The 19,418-nt window shown below is 37.6% G+C and overlaps 1 protein-coding gene across 2 annotated transcripts in view; it reads left to right on the top strand.

Moving 5' to 3' along the window:
• JMY (junction mediating and regulatory protein, p53 cofactor) overlaps positions 1-19,418 on the top strand; it is a 76,756-nt gene that overhangs the window by 13,826 nt on the left and 43,512 nt on the right. For both annotated transcript variants that reach the window (XM_080370855.1, XM_080370854.1), the window contains exon 2: positions 9,988-10,161. In XM_080370855.1, the coding sequence (XP_080226981.1) occupies positions 9,988-10,161 (174 nt within the window). The remainder of the gene's footprint in view (positions 1-9,987; positions 10,162-19,418) is intronic.

Raw genomic sequence — 19,418 nt, 5'->3', positions numbered from 1 at the left:
GTAGATCAGTTAGAAGTTTCTGAAAGTTTGTAATTTTCTACAAATAGCACTGTGGCTTCAGAACCCAAGTTTTTCAGCCTTCAGTAATGTAATAACTGTTTTTAAAATTTTGACATTAGTGATTATACTGTACCAATTTGTCACTTAAGAATATTATGATTTAGCAAAAAATCCATATGTGGGGGGAGTTTAAAAAAATCTCAGGCTACCTGCAATTTTGGAGCTGTTGTGAAGAGTTGAATTTATAGCAAAATAGTATGTATATGCTGTTTCATTACCCATGGATTTTGTTTCCTCATAACATTTAAACTGTGTATCTTTTCCCCTTTGTTTCTCCATGAAAACAGAAACAAAACTAACCCAAACAGGTAACGCTACAGAATAGATGTCTGTGTTTGCCTGATACTAATATAAATTGCTTTTGTCTGAAATGTTGTGCTGTTGTGAAAGTGATTTAATAGCTTGTTGTGGTATTTGCTGTTAGAGGAAAGTGCACATGATACAGACGTTTCAGCGGTTTCTTGATACCATGTTTAGCTTTTTGGTAGTAATAGTGGGCTTTAAATGTGTTCTTTCTTTTGGGCTTTTTTTGATGTTTTATTCAACTTCGAAATTAGAACCCCCACATTATTTTAGCTTAGAAATGTTAAAAATTGCATTTAGTTATGCAAAATGCTGTTTCCTTCTTAGCCCTGCCTTTCCATGATATGCACACTTTAGGAAGTGCTCTGGAGGTTGATGGTGTTGAGCTTAACCAGCCTTGAGAAATCAGGCAGGGGGCCATGAGTTACCAGTAAGGTATTGTCCAGGATTTGGAAGCAGTTAATCAGCCACATTGTTGAAGGGAGCTTAAGAACTGGATCGTCAGCTTCCTAGTGCTGTAAGAGGGGGAATCCTATTGCTTTCTGTCCTCTCCTCGTTCTGTGGAGTGGCTGGAAGAAAATGGGCATATTATCAGCAATCCAGACCAAATAATCTGGTTGTAATAGCAGTCTGAGCAGGGGGAAGCTGTAACAAGCTGCAGGTGTTGTGAAGGTCATATGCAAGGCCAAGGGAGACAAAGAAACTGTGTATTCACAGAGAGGTAGGAGAGTTGGACAGAAAGATGAGATAAAACAGGATGCCTGCACAAGGGGGGAGCAGCGTGTGGGCACCACACCGGGACCAGTCATAAGGGAGGTGGAAGCGTGTGAACGAGTAGTTTTAACCTGTCACCTTTTACATAACAAAGTGTGCATAGTGTATTTTCAGATGGGGGTATAAATTGGTGTGGGTCTCTTAATAGCACCTGTAGAGTATAAATTGCTGTGAGTCTATTAATGAAGTGGTACTAACTTGATCACATTGGTCATATAAGTTGTGTCTGAGCCTTCCGTGCCAACATCGTTCTCCCTTCTTCAGCGTTGTGTTCCTTCCTGTTGTGCTTCTCTGTCCTTGTGGTGTGCTGATTCAACTCTGTAAACCTCATTAAATTAATCCAAGAGAAACTGCAGAAAAAGCTTTCTGCCAGATGCTCAGTTAGTTTGTTGAGGGGTCTGAGAAATACCAAAGCTAGTGCCGTGGAGGAAGAGGGCACCTGAGAGCAGAAGGAGCAACGAACTGGGGTGAAGTTGAAAGGAGAAGGAAGAGGGGGTGGGAAGTGGGTTCTGCTTTCAATAGGAGCAAGCCATTAGCTCAGCTTTGAAAAGTAAATTCATCTGCACTAGTGCCTTGATTCTATTACTGTCACAATGCTTTACCCACTTTCATTTAATTTTAAGTTTGACATTAGATTTCTTAGACATTTGAGATTATCTGCTACTATGCCAAATGAATTGTAAAACTGGTAAGAGTACCAATTCAGTGCTGCTGATACGATTCCCATGAGCTGACTTCAGAATGAAATTGAGTATGTCTTACATATCTCTTCATCCCATCAAATCTTAGCCTTTTGTGCTCATAGAAGAGCATTCTCTCTTTAGCGGCGTGGGTATTTGGCTAGGCCTGTGTCCTGACACTGCAAACCTCACACAAAGAAGGGGTTTAAGAGTAGCATTGCCATACCTGCTGAGTGAATGTATTCATTGTATGCAAATACAGTTTTAAACAGCTGTCAGTTTTGAATATCTTGAATATATTTTCCTGATTAATAGCATAGTTGAGAAGCATAGAAGAAATGAGTCTGTGGGCCAGAAGTTAATGTATTTTATGGCACAGCATGAACACTTATGCAATGTATGTTCCTAGCTGCTGGCTTTGGGATTTTTTTGATCAGACTCCTGCAGAAAGAAATTACTTAGAACTCATTAGGACATGTGTCAAATAAGCTGTTTGCCAAGCCTTCAGGGTGAGGTGTTGCCTGTAAGTCTTTTTGTTCAGTGTTACTTTGTTCCAACTGATCAGTGATTCATTAGTGACTTTATCTTTTAGTTATTTTGCTCCTTTCCAAAGGGAAGTAGTCTGAGTGCTGTAATAACTTTGAAGTACAGTAAACAGATCTGTTTTATTCATTGAACTACTTTACAGTGTAAATATTTATTTCTGTTACTAACATCGGGCAGAAAGCCTAATTTACCTGTACAGTGAGCACTCCTATGCAATTAGTCCTTGTTTGCTATGATTTCTGTAGCTTACTTGTGGCTATGCTATTATAAGTAATATACTAAATTCAAACAAATATCTGGTTTTCATAGGCACTCACTTGGCATGATGGTGTAATTCAGGAGTGGCACAGCCACATCACACATTAAGGGAAGGCAATCAGACAAGTACCATCGTAAAATAAAAGCAACTTTACTGTAATGTTACACATTTGTCTTGCTTACAGAAGGGGAGATACATAGGTTTTAATTGTTGACATCTCTATCATGAGTTTTCAGAAGAGATCTGGTGTGCCAACTGTTGTCAGAGTTGGCAGCTTTAAGCCTGAGTCTTGTGATACTCCGACAAGTTACAGATGTACGTACAGTTCTGCTGAGGCTTCTATTTAGAATTTTGGTGGGAGGAGAGAAGTTGCATTGCTTAGTAGTGATGCATGCATGGAAATCATGTTTTGGCTCACTTGGCTACATTAAAATACTACTTCAGGTTTTCTTACGCAGTTCAGTTATTTTGCTTTTCTGTGGACTTATATTACAGATAGTGTATTGAAATAAGGTGCATTTTGGTAGGCAGTATAAATGAACTTGACAAAAGTAGTTACTGTTCTATGAGCTGTTAACCTAAGTATAAACAAAGGTAACTGATATGAATGAAAAGAGGCCAGGAAATACACAGTTTGCTGTTCTTAGCCTTCTAGTGTGCTGTCTTGTGGTGGGGATGACCTTGGCCACCAGGTACCCACCAGACTGCTCTCTCACTTACTCTCCTCAGCTGGATATAGTGAGAAAACACAAAGAAAGGCTCATGGGCTGAGATAAGGACACACAGAGAGAACTTGCCAATTCCTGTCACAGGCAAAACAGACTCAATTTGGGGAAATTAATTTAATTTATTGCCAATCAAAGCAGAGTAGGATAATGAGAAATAAGAACATATCTTCCCCCTGCCCCTCCCTTCTTACCAGACTCAACTGTACTTCCAATTTCTCTATCTCCTTCTGCTGAGTGGTGCATGGGGATGAGGAATGGGTTTTTGGTCAGCTTATCATGCATTGTCTCTGCGGCTTCTTCCTCATGCTCTTTTTCTGCTTCAGCATGGAGTCCCACCCAAGGTAAGCAGACCTCCACAAACTTCTCCAGTGTGGGTCCTTTCCATGGGATGAAGTCCATCAGGAATGGTCTGCTCCAGTGTGAGTCCCCCACAGGACCACAGATCCTGCCAGGAGCCGCTTCTGCATGGGCTTTCTAAGGGGTGACAGCTTCCTTCTGGGCACATACATGTACTCCAGTGTGGAGTCCTCCACAGGCTGCAGGTGGATGGGTATCTGCTCTACCATGGACCTCCATGGGCTGCAGGGGCACAGCCTGCCTCACCATGGTCTTCATCACGAGCTGCAGGGGAATCTCTGCTCCAATGTCTAGAGCACATCCTGCCCCCCCTGCTTCACTGACTGGCCTTAGTGTTCGTGAAGTTGTTTCTTTTGCGTATTTTCACTCCTCTTCCCTGGCTGCTATCACCCACTACAATAATGTGGATGGGGTTTTTTTATACTGCAAATGTAAGGATTGTTGATGGCAATGCAGTCATGCAAACAGAAAGCTAAACGACCTGGTAAGGCTTGATGTTTTAACCGCAACAGGTGACATTTACATACAGAACCATGTGAGTAAGGGAAAGAAAAGCAGTTTACCTATAGTACAGATTTCATGTAGTTGAGACTCCTGCTCATGTGTTCTCCTCAGGACATGTGGAAGTGTGTTTGCTTTTAGCAAGATTTTTTTGTTGTTGTTTAAAGATAGCTTAAAAAGAGAGAACAGAAACAATTAAGCCTGTTCTGATACAAGAAATTGCAGTCTAAGTTCAGTTGCTAAAATTTTGCATGCGAATTTCATGTACTCCAAAGCTATTCCTCTTTGGAACTCATTCTCTGGAGCTCATTGCAGACTATTGCAAGTATATCAGCAGGAGGTTTTGTTATTTTACTCTTAGGATTGCTATTTGGTGGAAAGGACATAGTATCTAAAAACTACTCTGTAGTTCTCTCTGATCCCTAGTTTTACCTGTGCTATTAAATAACCTGCTTAAATTGAAAAGCTTTAGAATTCTTTCTGGAAGTGGCAAGTAATACTATCAAGCTTCTGAGAATCTAAATTCATAGGCAAATAGGGTATTTCGTAATTACTATTATATTCTAAAATACGAAGAAGCTTAGCAAGACTGAAAAATACCCATTTTTACCTAAAACAGGCTACAAAGATATGTGTCATATTGCAATGTTTCTATAACATACGCAAAATATAATAGGAATAACAGGGAAAGTTTTGGGAGTAATAGCAAAGGAAATGTAAGACTGCAATGATTAAATCAAGCTTTGGATTACACTCCCAGCTGAGGTCAACCTGGACATAATTACACTGTCTGCTATAATGCTTTTAAAGCTTTATGGAAAAAATATTTTTTGAAAAAATAAAGACAGAAATAATCTTTGTAATATAGTTCATATATATGCACTGATAAGTTTAAAAAAAAGTTTCCTGCTGCTTAGAGTTTGTCTGCATAATAGTTGCCTAAAATATATGGATTCATTTAGTTGTGAACAATGTAACATCTGTGAAACATGATTCTTAAAATAAATGTAGTATTCAATGGGTATAGCACTAGTCAGGCCTGTACAGGATGTTACTCTACCCTCCTCCAACCACTTCTTTAAATAATATAATTAAAAAATTATGGAAGTCAAAACTTCATACTGAGACTGTTGAAGTGAATGAACAACAACACTGAATGTCTGTGCTGAAAATGTCTCATGGGTTTTTTTCAAGGTGTTTGGTGCTAACACCTTGAAAACTGCATGGTTTTAAGGTACCAGGTTGGTTTGGGCATTTGGCCAGCTTAACCGATGTTGCCATCTTACTAAAAGGTGGTAACTGAATTTTCATGTGTCTAATAGTGTATTGTCTAGGTGCTGCCTGTGTGAAAATTGGAACATACACAGTTAAACTACCAATGAGTCTGTAGAGGGCCTGGTTTGCTTTATGACATTATTAATTCAGTGGGTTCTGTGCTTGACCCAGTGTTACTGTTATCTGGTAGTCTGAATACTGTCTGGATGGCCGCCAGTTACAAAAGTGCTTCAGCTGACTTTGATCCAGAACAAAAACTTTTATCAGTTTGCTTCGTAGAGCGAAGTGGGACAGGTCCTCTGTGCAGCCAGCTTAGCACCACCTGTGCCCTACATCAGTGCCCCTTTAGGATTGGTGGTAATAAAGCAGCCTGGACTCTTCATCAGGGTTACAAGTCTCTATCTGTAAGCAGAATCAAAGCTGTCACTCTTCTGTTCATACCACAAAATATTGGTGGAGACATGGTAGTAGTTAATCACACCAGTTCCGAAAAGTAAGAGAAAGTAGTCTGACCCCTCTGTATTCCTTTAAACCATGTATATGGAACCATAGAATCACATAGGTTGGAAAAGGCACTTAACATCATTGAGTCCAACTGTTAACCTAACATTAAGTCCACCACTAAACCATGTCCCTAAGTGCCACGTCTTTTAAATGCCTCCAGGGATGGTGACTCAACCACTTCCCCAGGGCAGCCTGTTCCAATGCTTCAGCACCCTTTCAGTGAATAATTTTTTCCTAATATCCAATCTGAACCTCCCCGGTGTAACTTGAGGCTGTTTCCTCTTGTCCTGGTGCTTCTTATCTTGGAGAAGAGACAGACACCCACCTCGCTACAGCCTCCTTTCAGGCAGTTACAGAAAGTGGTAAGGTCTCCCCTGAGCCTCCTTTTCCCCAGACCTGTTGGAGCAAGTCCAGAGGAGGTCCACAAAGATGACCAGAGGGCTGGAGCACCTCTCCTGTGAAGAGAGTTGGCTGAGAAAGTTGGGGGTGCTCAACCTGCTGAAGAGAAGACTCTGGGGAGATCTTATAGCACCCTTCCAGTATCTAAAGGGCACTTTACAGGAAAGATGGAAAGGGATTTTTTTACAAGGACGTGTAGTGATAGTACAAGGGGGAATGGCTTTAAACTAAAAGAGGATAGATTTAGAGTAGATACTGGGAAGAAATCCTTTATTGGGAGGCTAGTGAGACACTGGATGGAACAGTTGCCCAGAGTAGCTGTGGATGCTCCTTCACTGGAAGTGTTTAAGGCCAGGCTGGATGGGGCTTTGAGCAACCTGGTCTAGTGAAAGATGTCGCTGCCCGTGGGAGGGGGGGGTTGGAACTAGATGATCTTTAGAGAGCCCTTCCAACCCAAACCATTCTATGATTCTAAATAACTCCAGTTCCCTCAGCTACTCCTCGTAAGACTTACGGTCTTGATCTCTAGACCAGTTCACCAGCTTTGTTGCCCTTTGGTCACGCTCCAGAACTTCAGTGTCTTCTAGTGAGGGGCTGAAAGCTGAATGCAGTTATTTGCAGTGTGGCCTCACCAGAGGAGAGTATAGGGGGACAGTCACTTCTCTAGTCCTGCTGGCCCCGCTGTTTCTGTAGAAGCCATGATGCTCTTGGCCCTCTTGACCACCTGTGCACATACTGCAAGTATAATTTTGAACATGTACCATAATTTATCAGTGGTGCTTTTTAAACTGGATTTTTTCATGTGTCTTCAGTTTCTTCTTTGCCACATAACTTAACCCAGTTGGAATTTGAGGCAGCAATTTTGCAGTGTTGGTCTGAGAGGACAAAATAATTTCAATGCACTTTTGAGTGGGTTTGCAACCTTTGTAGAAAAGGTTAACATTCAGCTGTTTTTCACTAAAATGTTGTCTCAATGAGCCTATAGAAGAACATGTTAATAGATGGATAGGTGTAATGAGGCTGTATGTAACCAGTGCTCACAGGTTAGTAACCTTCCTACCTGTTTTGAAGAATATCCTTATTCAGGAGCTCTTTGGTTTGAAACAAATAGTGTGATACTCTTTGGTTTCCAAAGCAGTTCTCAGTTTTGCTGTCTTTTCTGGGGACTGTAGTTTAAATGAAATTTCTTCACTCTTTTCATTCAGAAAGGTCATTAGGCATAGGAAATGGATTCTATGTGCATCGTTGCCTTAGGAAGGAAGAATCATTGCTAACCTTCGTGTTTATAATTTAAGAATGTATATATTCTGTATGAATAAGTTGCCCTCACTTGTATCTTTTTCTTGGGGGTTTTATTGAAGCAGGTGAGGATTAGGTTTAGGATTGGGATAACCCCAGCAGTAGACCAAATGAAATGACACAGAGAAGACCTTGAAACAATGCCTGCTTGCTTGGCTTCTGTAGGCGCAGGATTGTATTGATAATTCATTGCTTTATCCATACCATTTCCAGTGACGGATGTAATTTTCACTGGACAGCCAACTAATTACAAGCAGATACTTGCTTTTAGTGTTCTTAAGATGTCTTTGTACTATACTGATGGTCATATAATTGAAGTGGCCCTTCATTTCACAGAATGGTTTGGAGTTGAAAGGGACCTCAGGAGATCATCTAGTTCAACCCCCCCTGCTAGAGCAGGTTGTACATACCGGATTGTATCCATAGGGACTTCGGACTCAAACCCAAGAGCATCTGGGATGACTTCTGTCCCTGTAATTGAAGGTTGAGTTACGTGTGTGTTTAGCCCTGAAAGTTCATGGAATGTCAGTATTAGACTGCAGGCCAGAAACCACTACCCAGTAGTCTTGGTGAGAAGTCAAATGCCACAAAATATTACATGCTGCTGGAAAAGAGCAAGAAGGGTGTAGCAAATCACCTTGCAATAGGAACAATTTCCTGGGTGAAACTTTTTAGATCATATAATAAATAGCTTCATTCTGTTGAGGAATGTCTTATCTGTTCTGCACCATCTCGCCCAGATCTTTAATCTCTGCTGAGCCTTGCTGAGAGAGGGCTGTCCTGGCTTGTCAGCTGACCATTATTTTAATGCTGAACATGAATATAAAGCTACTGCATGCCCCTCTGCGTTCTGCTATGCATCCTCTTTGTAACCTTGGTTGGTCTTTAGCGCTTCAAAGGAAGCCCAGGTGGGGCTTTTCAGAAGCAAACTTTACATAGGAAAAAAGTTTTCTTACCTGGTCAGGAAACTGAAACACAGCATAGCAATGTAAGCGTAGTGGAGCAAACTGGGTAGACAGTATGGTAATCATCAAGACTTCTTTTGTCTGTACTGGGATATCAGTGAATCAGAGACACCAAAGATCTGTTGAGACCAAAGCTTCAATTTCTAATCTGCAATTCCCTCTAATTTGTCTTCCAGTTGCACTACTTGATGTAGTTCAGTACGCTGAGAATATTTCATGTAGGCTTGGCATCCAACTTGAATGAACAGATGGAAGATACAATGTGCTTATTCCATAATGTTTCTAATCTTTTAGTTTAAATAAACTTGGACTGTGGATATATGCTTTTGAGATGATAATATAAAGGACAAGAGACTTTGACGTTGAAAATTACATAAGAGAGGAATTAATTTCAGATAATCTTGTCTTTGTAAATGCATCAAATACTCCACTGTCTGTCTGAGATTAGTTTTTGTTTAACAGTTTAATATTTTTTTTAGGAATATACAAGATTTCCAGCAGCATGTGAGGTCTACCCAGGCAAATGCCCAAAATAGATGGAAAACAAGCATATAAATTGAAAACATACATTGTAGCAAATTTGTACAAACAGATGTCTTTCTGGCTTCGTAAGAGCTAAAGGAAGGAATGGACAGACTTTGCTGTTGTGTTCTTACATAATTTAAAACAAATTATTTTAAGTATTTTTCAAAGCTTATAATACTTGGATAATTTCCTTTTAAAAAATATCTAATGGAAACTTAATGTATTTGAAATTTCATGCCTAAACTGTCTAGGCTAAAATCATAAGTGAAAGGCAAAATTACTAGGAATGCATCACAGTTTCATATAGATTATTCTGTGTCTGGAGCTGCACTGATACAGTGATGCTGTGTGGGTCCAAAGTACAGGCAGGCCAAAAAAAGAAAACCCAAACACCAAAAAAATCTAGAAAGATCAAAATGTGACTTCTGGTTTGTCTCCTTTCCTATGACTCCTTCCCCCCCAACACCTGCAAGTGGGAAGCATGTGAAGTAGCATATCTGATTACTATGTTGTAGATTCTTGTACGAAGTTGCTTTTTGTGCTGGCTCTGTGCTCATATTCACTTCCTTCCAGAGATTTTTGGAAAGGAAAAATCAATAAGAGTGCTGCACATTTTGAATTAAGGTTATCAGAGATGTGCTTGTAATTGACTGGATAAATTCAAGATGTGAGTGGGAATTAAAATTTGACTGATGATTTTGTGGAAGAGGGAAGATAATACAAGAGGACAGGCTAAAAAATGTTTTTCAAATGACTGTCATTTTAGCAGGAATGTTTGCATACGTTCACTAAAATTGGCACTTTTTCCACAGCTTCTGGAAAAACATAAGAACGCGGAAAGCATGGTGGAGTTGCTTGAACTCTATCAAATGGAAGATGAAGCCTACAGTAGTCTGGCAGAAGCTACCACGGAGCTCTACCAGTACTTGCTACAGCCATTCCGAGATATGAGGGAACTTGCGATGCTTAGAAGACAGCAGATAAAGGTATGGTAAAGGTAACTGAATTTCTTATTAATGGGGGAATAATGCTTTTAGTCACTATTTACTAGTTAGCACTTCTATTATGCAGTATGTGCAGTGATGGTTTCTCCAGTAGATGTTGACCCTATTTTTCGGGTTGCTTTACTTGGAGTAGTGCTGAGTGTTGCGAACATCTCATGACATATGTAGCTAACAATCACCTGTTTATCTTACTGTGTGTGTTCACCTATTAAAATCAGCAATTTATTTGAAACTTACAATTTTATGATATCTAGGAATACTGGCTAATAAATGAAATAGACACATGAACAGTATATATATTATTATAAATTCTTATAAAAGATTACATAGGAAGTTACTTTTCATTTTAGTTTTCTGAGATAATCTGATAAACCATGAGAAGTTAGTAGCTTCTCATCTATAAATCTGTAAAACACTTAAACATGGAAGCATATTAGAAGTATATAATTTGTTGTAACACTTCAACAATACTTTTTCCTAAGTGCTGAAAAAGTATAGGTAGCTGAAAAGTACTACATTTTGATAAAACTGTTCTATAATGTGTGTTTGTTTTAAATAAAAAGTAATTCTAATTTTAAATACTTAACCAGAAATAGCAAATGTCATCTTTATTGCATCTCAGAGATACTTTTGATAAAATCTTTAGTCTCTATGCAGGTTATGATTCTTCTAATAGATGTGTTATAGAAGCTGAAAATAGGTTTGTTTATGCTTTATTGCAAATGTGAATTCATCTCAGCTTGACACCTTGTTCAGTTAGCCAATGTTGTTTTTACTGGTTTCAGTTTAAAAAGATAACGTTTTCTTCTGGTTTTGAATGTAGAGAAGGGGATGCAGGAGGATTTATGATTCCTAAACTAGTTTTACTTTGAACTGTTGCTCTGGCCCTGAAGTAATTTCTCAGGCAGTTCAGCAATCTGAAACTAACTTGGTGAGATAATGTGATGATATTTGAAACAAAAGTGAAAATGCTCTCCCTGCCCCATGATAAATGTTGCTAAATAGAGAATTGGGATGAATATTTTTTCAGATGTATTATACGGTTGAAGGTTATGAACACTATGTTTCATAAAAAGCCTTCTTCAAAGCATGATGAAATAGTTCCATTTTATTTGAATTTGTAGCAGAGGAAAAGTTGATTTTTCTTTTTTGTCATTGTTCTTTTGTCAAGAAAAGGTAAATATATTAAGTAGGTAATATGAATGAAGAGTAATGTTTTGTTTTGGGGGGCTTTTTAACCTCAATGATCTCTTGAATTACAGTTTAAAAATACCTCATTTTCTATTGTTCCTGAAAGAATAAGCTTGGTGAACTACAGAGGTATGTTCTGCGGTTGGTTGTTTTAGTCATGTGTAGTTGCATCTAATGTACATTAAGTTCTCTTCCTAACTTGGCGATTTTTGGGGTTCTAAAACTTTGTCCATCTGTATTGTGTGGTAGAAAAAGATGCCATCTATTGTTTTTCATCTCATTGTTTGAGAGAAAGCAGTACTTGTATCTATGATGACAATATATATATTATATTGGGTAGCTAGGGTAGAATAATTGCTTTATAAATAGAACTTGTGCATTAAATGGTTTGTGTTAACTTGCTGCATATGTTTTTCTGGCAGGCTTAATAATTGAACAAAGATCCTTACATTTAACCCATATGGCTGGGGTTAGCTCAATTTTCATGCGTAGTAGAAGTATTTCTCATGCTTACTACCTTAGTGAAATGGGAGCTGTGAATATATAATACTGTTTACATATAAAGAATGACAAGGAGAAAGATAAAGTTTGGATGTAGAGCAGGGTAAGCAAGGAATAATTGCAGAATATGATACTAAAATGAAAAAATGAGTTAAACTTGAATACAAATATTAGTATTTGGTCAAGATTGCGTATGTATTCTGTAATTACTTTTTTCCCTGGTTTCAGCTGGCATAGAGTTAATTTTCTTCTTAATAGCTGGTGCAGTGCTGTGTTTTGGATTTGGTGTGAGAATAATGTTCATAACATACTGACGTTTTTTAGTCATTGCTAGGTAATATTTATACTAAGTCAAGGGCTTTTCAGCTTCTCATGCCCTACCACCGAGAAGACTGGAGTGGCACAAGAAACTGGGAGGGGCCACAGCAAGGACAGCAGACCTGAACTACCCAAAGGGATGTTCTGTACCATAGAACATCATGGTCAATATATAATCTGGGGGCAGCTGGCTGGAGCTGACAGTTGCTGCTCAGGGACTGGCTGGGAGTCAGTCAGCGGGGTGGTGAGCATTTGTATTGTGTATCTCTTGGGGTGGTTTTCCCTTCCCTTTGCATTTTCTTTCTCTTGCCTTCTCCCTCCTTTTTATGACAGCTATTGTGGAAGGAGGGGGGAGTGAGTAGCTGTGTGCTACTTAGTTGTCGTCGAGGGTTAAACTGTGACGATTTTACATTTTTAGGCCTCTTCTGTATTTGGTATCTGTTTATGATTTGCGGGGAAGTTGTTTCAGTTTGTTTTTTAAGAATCTGAGATTTTTAATAAGTATTTTAATCAATTTCATTTTGTCAGTTTCAAGAATGAGGTTAGAAAAAAATTAATCGCTTTGTTTATAATCTGTGAGAAGAGTATTTAGTGTCTTCTCCTTTTGGAGCAAGACACAAAAATTGAAAGATGTATCATTTGGGTATTAAATGTCTGCTGCTGTTGTGGTACTTCTAGGAAGAGACAAACCTATAGGAAGGAGGGTAGAAGTAAACACTAAATTCTGTCCGCTCAGTGGAGGCTTATTATGGTAGGACAGCAGTTGCATTCTCAGCAGATACCTTCTTTGGTGAAAAAAACAACCAGCCAACAAAAAAACCCAGAACAAAAGTTCATAACGAAGTTAAAACATTTAGAAGCTTGAAAATACAGATTAGTACGGTCCATGGTAGACATGATAGAAGTAGTTTGTTTGGTTTTTTGTATACATTTTACCTTGATTCATGCTAGTTTTTCAGGTGTGTTTTGCCTCGTTTAGTGTGAAGGATGGATCATTTAGTATGGTTCAGAAGTCAAAGCTATATTGTGGAGCACTTAAATATTGCTGAATTTGGAATACATTATGAAAAAGGTAGAAGATTATGGAAGGAGAAGATGATGGCTTATTATGAAATGAAATGTCACTCTAGAAAACTGACTTCTGACAAAATTTCTACTTAATTACATACTAGTCATCTGACCCTAGAATAATGCATTCAGTAGTGATAGGTTTCTCATTTTTTGGGCTTCCAGCTTCAGAAACCAGCTTTTGTTCATATAAACGCATAATATTTCTAAGTGCTGCTCAAATGTATGGGGACCTCCCTGTAAACCTGGCAAAATGCTTATCAGATACCATGTATTCTTGAAAAAAACAGGACAGTGCAAGCACAGCAGTGTTTGAGACTTTTAGACTTCTTTTTTTTGTATATTTGATATGGGAATAATCCTGCTCACCCCAAGGCCCTTATAGGGGACACAAAAAGAAAAGCCAATTATTAATTAAAGATGTTATCAAATTGAGAAATTCTCATCAAAGAAGCAAGTCTGTATTCATTTCAAAATTAAAATGTAAGATAATGCATACTAGACATGTTCTGTGTTGTTTAGGATGACCATGTTTTCTAAGGTAAGTGAAAAGTTATATTGATAAACCAGCCAAACAGAGCTATAATGTTGTTCACTGAATGCTTGAGAAGATATAATAAAAGAATTTAAGACAGTCTTATAATTTATATACACATAAAAACTGCTGAATTTTTATAGGTAATTTTAAATTTCATTATTTCTGGACTGGTTTAGATGTAATGATATTTAAAGACTTTCAACCAGTGAGATTTAGCATGTTAATTTCACTCTTTGGTTTACTGATCTTTTTCTTCTGATTTCAAGCTCTTGGATGTAGCATAGGCATCAGGCAAGTGAAGCTTTTCAAATGATGTTACATGGGTTGGGCTATCTGTATATTTTTCCAAAAATAGGGAAGACAAGTATGAACTTAAAACTACAGAGGAAACAATATAGATTATTTTATCTAGCATTAATTTTGAATTCGAAATGGATTGTAAGATGCTTTTTTTGCTGGAAATCAGACTTCTAATGAACTAAAAATAGCAGTAATATTTTTGATTCACATTTATACCCACAGACTTTAATTTATCGAAACTGATCATTTCCCTGTGAAAATTTAGCCAGGGTTTTTGTATGTTATAAATACACATTGCCATAGCAGAAAAGTAGGAAGTAGTGGGCATCAGTAGCTGAAAACCTGAAGGTGAAATACTCCTGAAGTTTGGAAGAACAGTAGATAACTCTGCTCTGGTGCTTTTGATTTCAGGTAGTTAAATCTTAATTTTGTCTTATCCGCCACATACAGTGCAGTCTTCTTCTGAAAGTGTGGAAGGGAGGGACCAGTTAGTGGTTGATACTTGGTTATAGAACTTAGTGACAGGGTAATATGATCAAGCTGTAAGCACTTCAAGGCTAAGATATAAAGTGTTCTTTGTCACAGGATACCAAATCTGGTTATTTAAAAAAGAAAAACTTTCAAAAGAATAACTTCATGAGCAAAACCCCAAAGCCTTTTTTGTATGTACAGTTGTGTTCACTGGTTTTCACAGAGATAAAGAAACTACTTTATCACAGAGATAAACTTGCTACTTTAAATTTTTATGGTCTTATAATTGTGGAAAGTACTTCAGTCATATTGATCAGGCACTGTTGGATCAAATGCCAGGTGAAACCAGTGGAAGGCTGCCTTTTGTTACGCTTTTTTGTTTGTTTATTTTTAAATGTGCTTGGGATTAGACTGAAGATAAAATGTAAGGTAAGTTGTTCATAGCTTAAGTGTTGAATGCCAGCAACCTTTGACACAAGCATTCTTGAAGGTCTGGATTGGACTGGATTTGCTTAACTAAGGACTGATAATATCTAGATACAGGTGAGAGACTACAGTCATCATAACCTTTCAATTAATCTCCAGGAAATGAGAACACTAAAATGTTGTTATATATTAAAAGCACTCTTAACTTCATTGCATATGTATTCATTATTTTCACTGGGATGTTAATTCATTTGAACATGAGGGCTTTTTAAGGACTTTAAATACGCTAATGTTGAGGCCTAGCACTGGAAATAAGAGATCGGAGCAGCGTATAGCTTGATAATTCATAAAATTCAGTTTTTCTCCAACTTATAGAATACCTTATTAGTCTGTTGTGCTTCCTTTTCCAGCTCCTTTAAGCAGATACTGTTATAGTTGAAAATATAACTGGCTCAGCCATATGTAGGTTTATTTGTTGGTTTAATACTTGCTGGTGCATTGCAGTAGTGAATCTTGTTTTTACTTTGATTTGTGTAAAATTAAATGCTTAGAAATAAATTATACTGCATTGAACATTTTAACTTGTGGTTAAAAAATTTTCACAAAGGCTGAAACAAGTTCAAAGGAGAAGCTAAATATAGTGATGAGGATAGCTAGAGAGAATTACTTGGAAAAAAGAACACTTTAAAAAAAGTCTCATGATCTATAGAAGATTCTTTAGGGAATGGAGTGGATGTCAGTGCTTCATACTCTTAAATCTATAGTGTTGCTCCCATAAATCAAATGGAGGAGTTCTGTATTACTAAAACCATGTGTTTATTGTTGGCTCTTGAATAGCTGATGTCTTAGTGAGGTGGTTTTTAACCATGAATTTCTATTTTTTAATCCTCATATAATATTTTGGAGTACATGATGGTCTTGCAGTGAAAAACATGAAAACAAAGCTACACCAGGCACATTGGGAGGACACTAAAGCAGCACTGAATAAAATGTGTAGATTACTTGTATGGCAATCAGCTCGGTTTCATTCCTCTTACTTTTGCGAATCACACCCTCCAGTAGTTACAGGCTAGTGACTTGCTGATAAGCAGCTGACGAAAAGCATCTGGTAAAAAAAGCTAGCACTCAGTGCAGAGACTGAAACAGTTCAAAGAATTCTTAAGTCTCCTTTTGTGTATCTGTAGTTGAAGATGACATCTTTGCATCATCAGAAATTATAGCTAAGTAAACCTGGCTTTTGAAAAACCTGTAGAGTAGGGAAGAAATGGTAATTAAATTTATGCAAAATGACTGGATTTGCAAATTAAGTTCATAAGCTTTGTTGAAATTACTGCTTTCTTGTTTAAGAAATGGTGTGAAGCTGAATTATGCTGTGATAGTCTTTCTAGTCTTAAAGCTTGTTTCAGAAGGTTTGTATGCCAGTCTGTTTACATTCTGAACTATAAATCCTGTATACTATTGTATGAACTTACAGCAAATGTTTTGCTGACTTGAAATCAGGGTTTTCTAGGCTTTTTGAAAAAAATGCTACAGACAGACAATCTGATGGAAGGCAGGCTGGTAGTCTGAAGCAGTGAGGAAAGTGAACTCTTGATATGAGGTTGCTGACTACAAAACTGTAGTATGTATCTGGTCACTGAAATATGCCTGTCTGCAAAGTAAGAGCACAGAACTGCTCTGGAGGTTCAGCTGTAAAACTGATTAAAAAAATTTGTAGAAAAATCTAATTATTTTTGAATGCCAGAAGGTTGGTTGGTTGGTTTGTTTTTTATTTCAAAAGCTCCCTTACAAAAGGCTGGGCTGGATGATAATATGGTAGGTTAAACTTTCAGCAAGTAACGAGTAATGCTTGTGCAGAAGGGTGTTGACAACCTCCGAAAGTACACATGCACATTTATATGCACTTTATTACTCCTGAGGAAAAAGGTGTAAGAATTACTGTGAGGAGTTCTCTGAAAACAGCTCACTGTTCAGCATTTTGAAAGAGGAAAGAAAGGTTTTGAGGTGGTGTTGTTGGGGGAGGGGAACCCAACCCAAAACAAAACAGGAAACAACATCACACCTTTTTCTGTATCCATGGTGTACTTGCATCTTGAATGCTGCAGTTTGAGTTTCTATCTCTCAGAAACATAGTATCAGAAGATGATCAGAATAGTTACAAGATGGCCATGAGGATAGTAAGGGTCAGCGCAAGGACAGAGTAAGTGGATCAGGCTGTCTTCAGTTTGGAAAGTGAGTGATTCATCTTGCATAAGAAAGAGATTTATGATTCAAGAATGATAGAACAAAATACTGGATGATTTCTTTTCAGTCTTTCTCATACTGAAAGAAAAAAATAAGGTTCTCTTAATGAACTTGTAGCACTTTTAAAACAGTGCAAATAAAGGAAAAACAATTAAACTCTCATTAAACACACCTTACATACTCTAGCAGTAATTTCCACAGTTTAACTATGGAGACTAAGTATGTAGATGTACAGAAAGAGACAGACTCATCAGTAGCTATTAATGATTCAAATAAGCCATCAGCTCAGGAAGCCTCTAAGCTGGTTAGTAATGGATGTTGGGAGTCATCAATGTATCTATACCTCATACCTTAATTATTTTTTTTTAAGTGCTAGTAATCATTGCGGTTAGAAGCAAGGGCCATGATAGCCTTGGATCTGACCTATGATTAGGAAATGGGGCAAAAGATGGCAGAATCAGAGTGTCCATTCAAAAAGGCATTTTGATGAAACTCTGAAATGATCTTAAACATGCAGAAAATACTAAATTCTGTGTCCCTACAAGGATTAGAGTAAAGGAAAGTGAAAACTGGAGGTGTGTGAATTTTTCTTTTGCAGTGTTTGAGATGGAGAAAGAAAAAAGGAAGAGACTGATGTAATATTATGCAGGCTTGGGAGAAGAAGAAAAGAGGTTTAAGGTCTTCAAAGACAGAAAAACTTTATCATGACTGTAAAATTTGTGAGTCCATGTTTACTTAAATCTGTAAATAGTTTGAAGTCTACTTTTTGTTTTCAGTAGTGCTCTGAAAAAACTGTTGGTAAGCTTTCTTGATATTTGCTGACTTTATACTGGATCTTACAGGGCTTTATTTGCAGTTACAGTTATTTTCAGTATCCCTGTTCTTGGGTATTTATATATGTTTAATTTCTTCTTGTCTAATACTTGTGTCCTTATTTTCCTTTTTTCAGTATTATAAAAATTGTCGGTCGTATTTTTGATGGACATGGTTAACATTTTGTCTGTTGTATATATTAAGGTTTTTTTTACCTGAAGATGGAAAAATCCATCCAATCCTTTTCATCCCCAAACAGAATCTAGAACATCCAGAAACACTCAAGCCTACCTGCTTTAACACTCAGGCTCACTTGCTTAAATGAAGTTTTCAAACAGTGTCTTATAAAAATTCTCTTACTGCGCCCCCCCCCCCCCCCCCCCAAGTAAAGCTTATTTTTAAAGATGAACTTTTTTAACCTGGATCTGAGTCAGTGAAGCTGAAATGTAAATAAAGTTTTTATGTACATGCATTGTTAAATGAGGGAGGCATAACACAGGGTGCACGGTTTAGTCTTAATTCTGTCAATTGCCCATATAAAATATTCGACTTAGTAGTTTTAATGCTCCTTTTTCTTATGTCTGGGGAAAAACCCAGATGAATAATCACAGTCATTTGTCTTACTCTTGCCATAACCTTAATCTTGTATGATTTTTTTCTTCTGAATACTTCTTAATTTTTCAGCATTCTCCATAGTTCTGTAAAAAGCCATTCACCACTGCACTTTGCAGTACGAAGACATTATTGTTCAGTCGTCTTTCTGTATGTCCTAACATCTTTTTTTTTGCTTTTTAGTTCATTACTTCCTTTACAGTCTTTATTGAATTGTGTATATCATTCTTTTATTTTGATTAATGTAATATAGCTTGTATTGTTAGTTCCAGGCTCCAGATATTTTAAGGGATGTATCCAGTGTAAGTTAGTTTGCATGTATTAACATTAAAATCCATATTAGTATTTCTTAGGATAAAACCAGTAAAATTGTAAAGCCTTTTTTACAGCTGAGTGCTCGCACTTAATGTATTTAGGGCTGTACATATGGAATTAGAACGTATTTTGGGAAATAGTGCTGGGTTTGTGTTACCAGCTGGAAGTATAGTTAAATTAAAACCTGTAAGACTAACTTTGAGAAGTCCCTGGGTGGATGATGAAGCTGAAATGCATGCTTTCTGGCCACTATATCCAGCAGGCTGTGGTTGGAATTGGTTGTTTGGCCTCCTGGAATGCTGTCAGGACCCGAAAGGAGTCGTTTAGAGGATGACCTCCCTCCCCTTGGGAGCAGCAACCAAGTTTGTGATTCCCTTGGACTGAATTAAGGTGGAACAACAGCAACCAACCAGTTGTACAATTTATTAATACAAAATATAAA

Source organism: Falco punctatus, assembly GCF_963210335.1.
Source record: "Falco punctatus genome assembly, chromosome: Z".
Classification (NCBI taxonomy): Eukaryota; Metazoa; Chordata; class Aves; order Falconiformes; family Falconidae; genus Falco; species Falco punctatus.
Note: the sequence above shows the minus strand (reverse complement) of the source record. Positions and strands in the feature narration are given on the sequence as shown.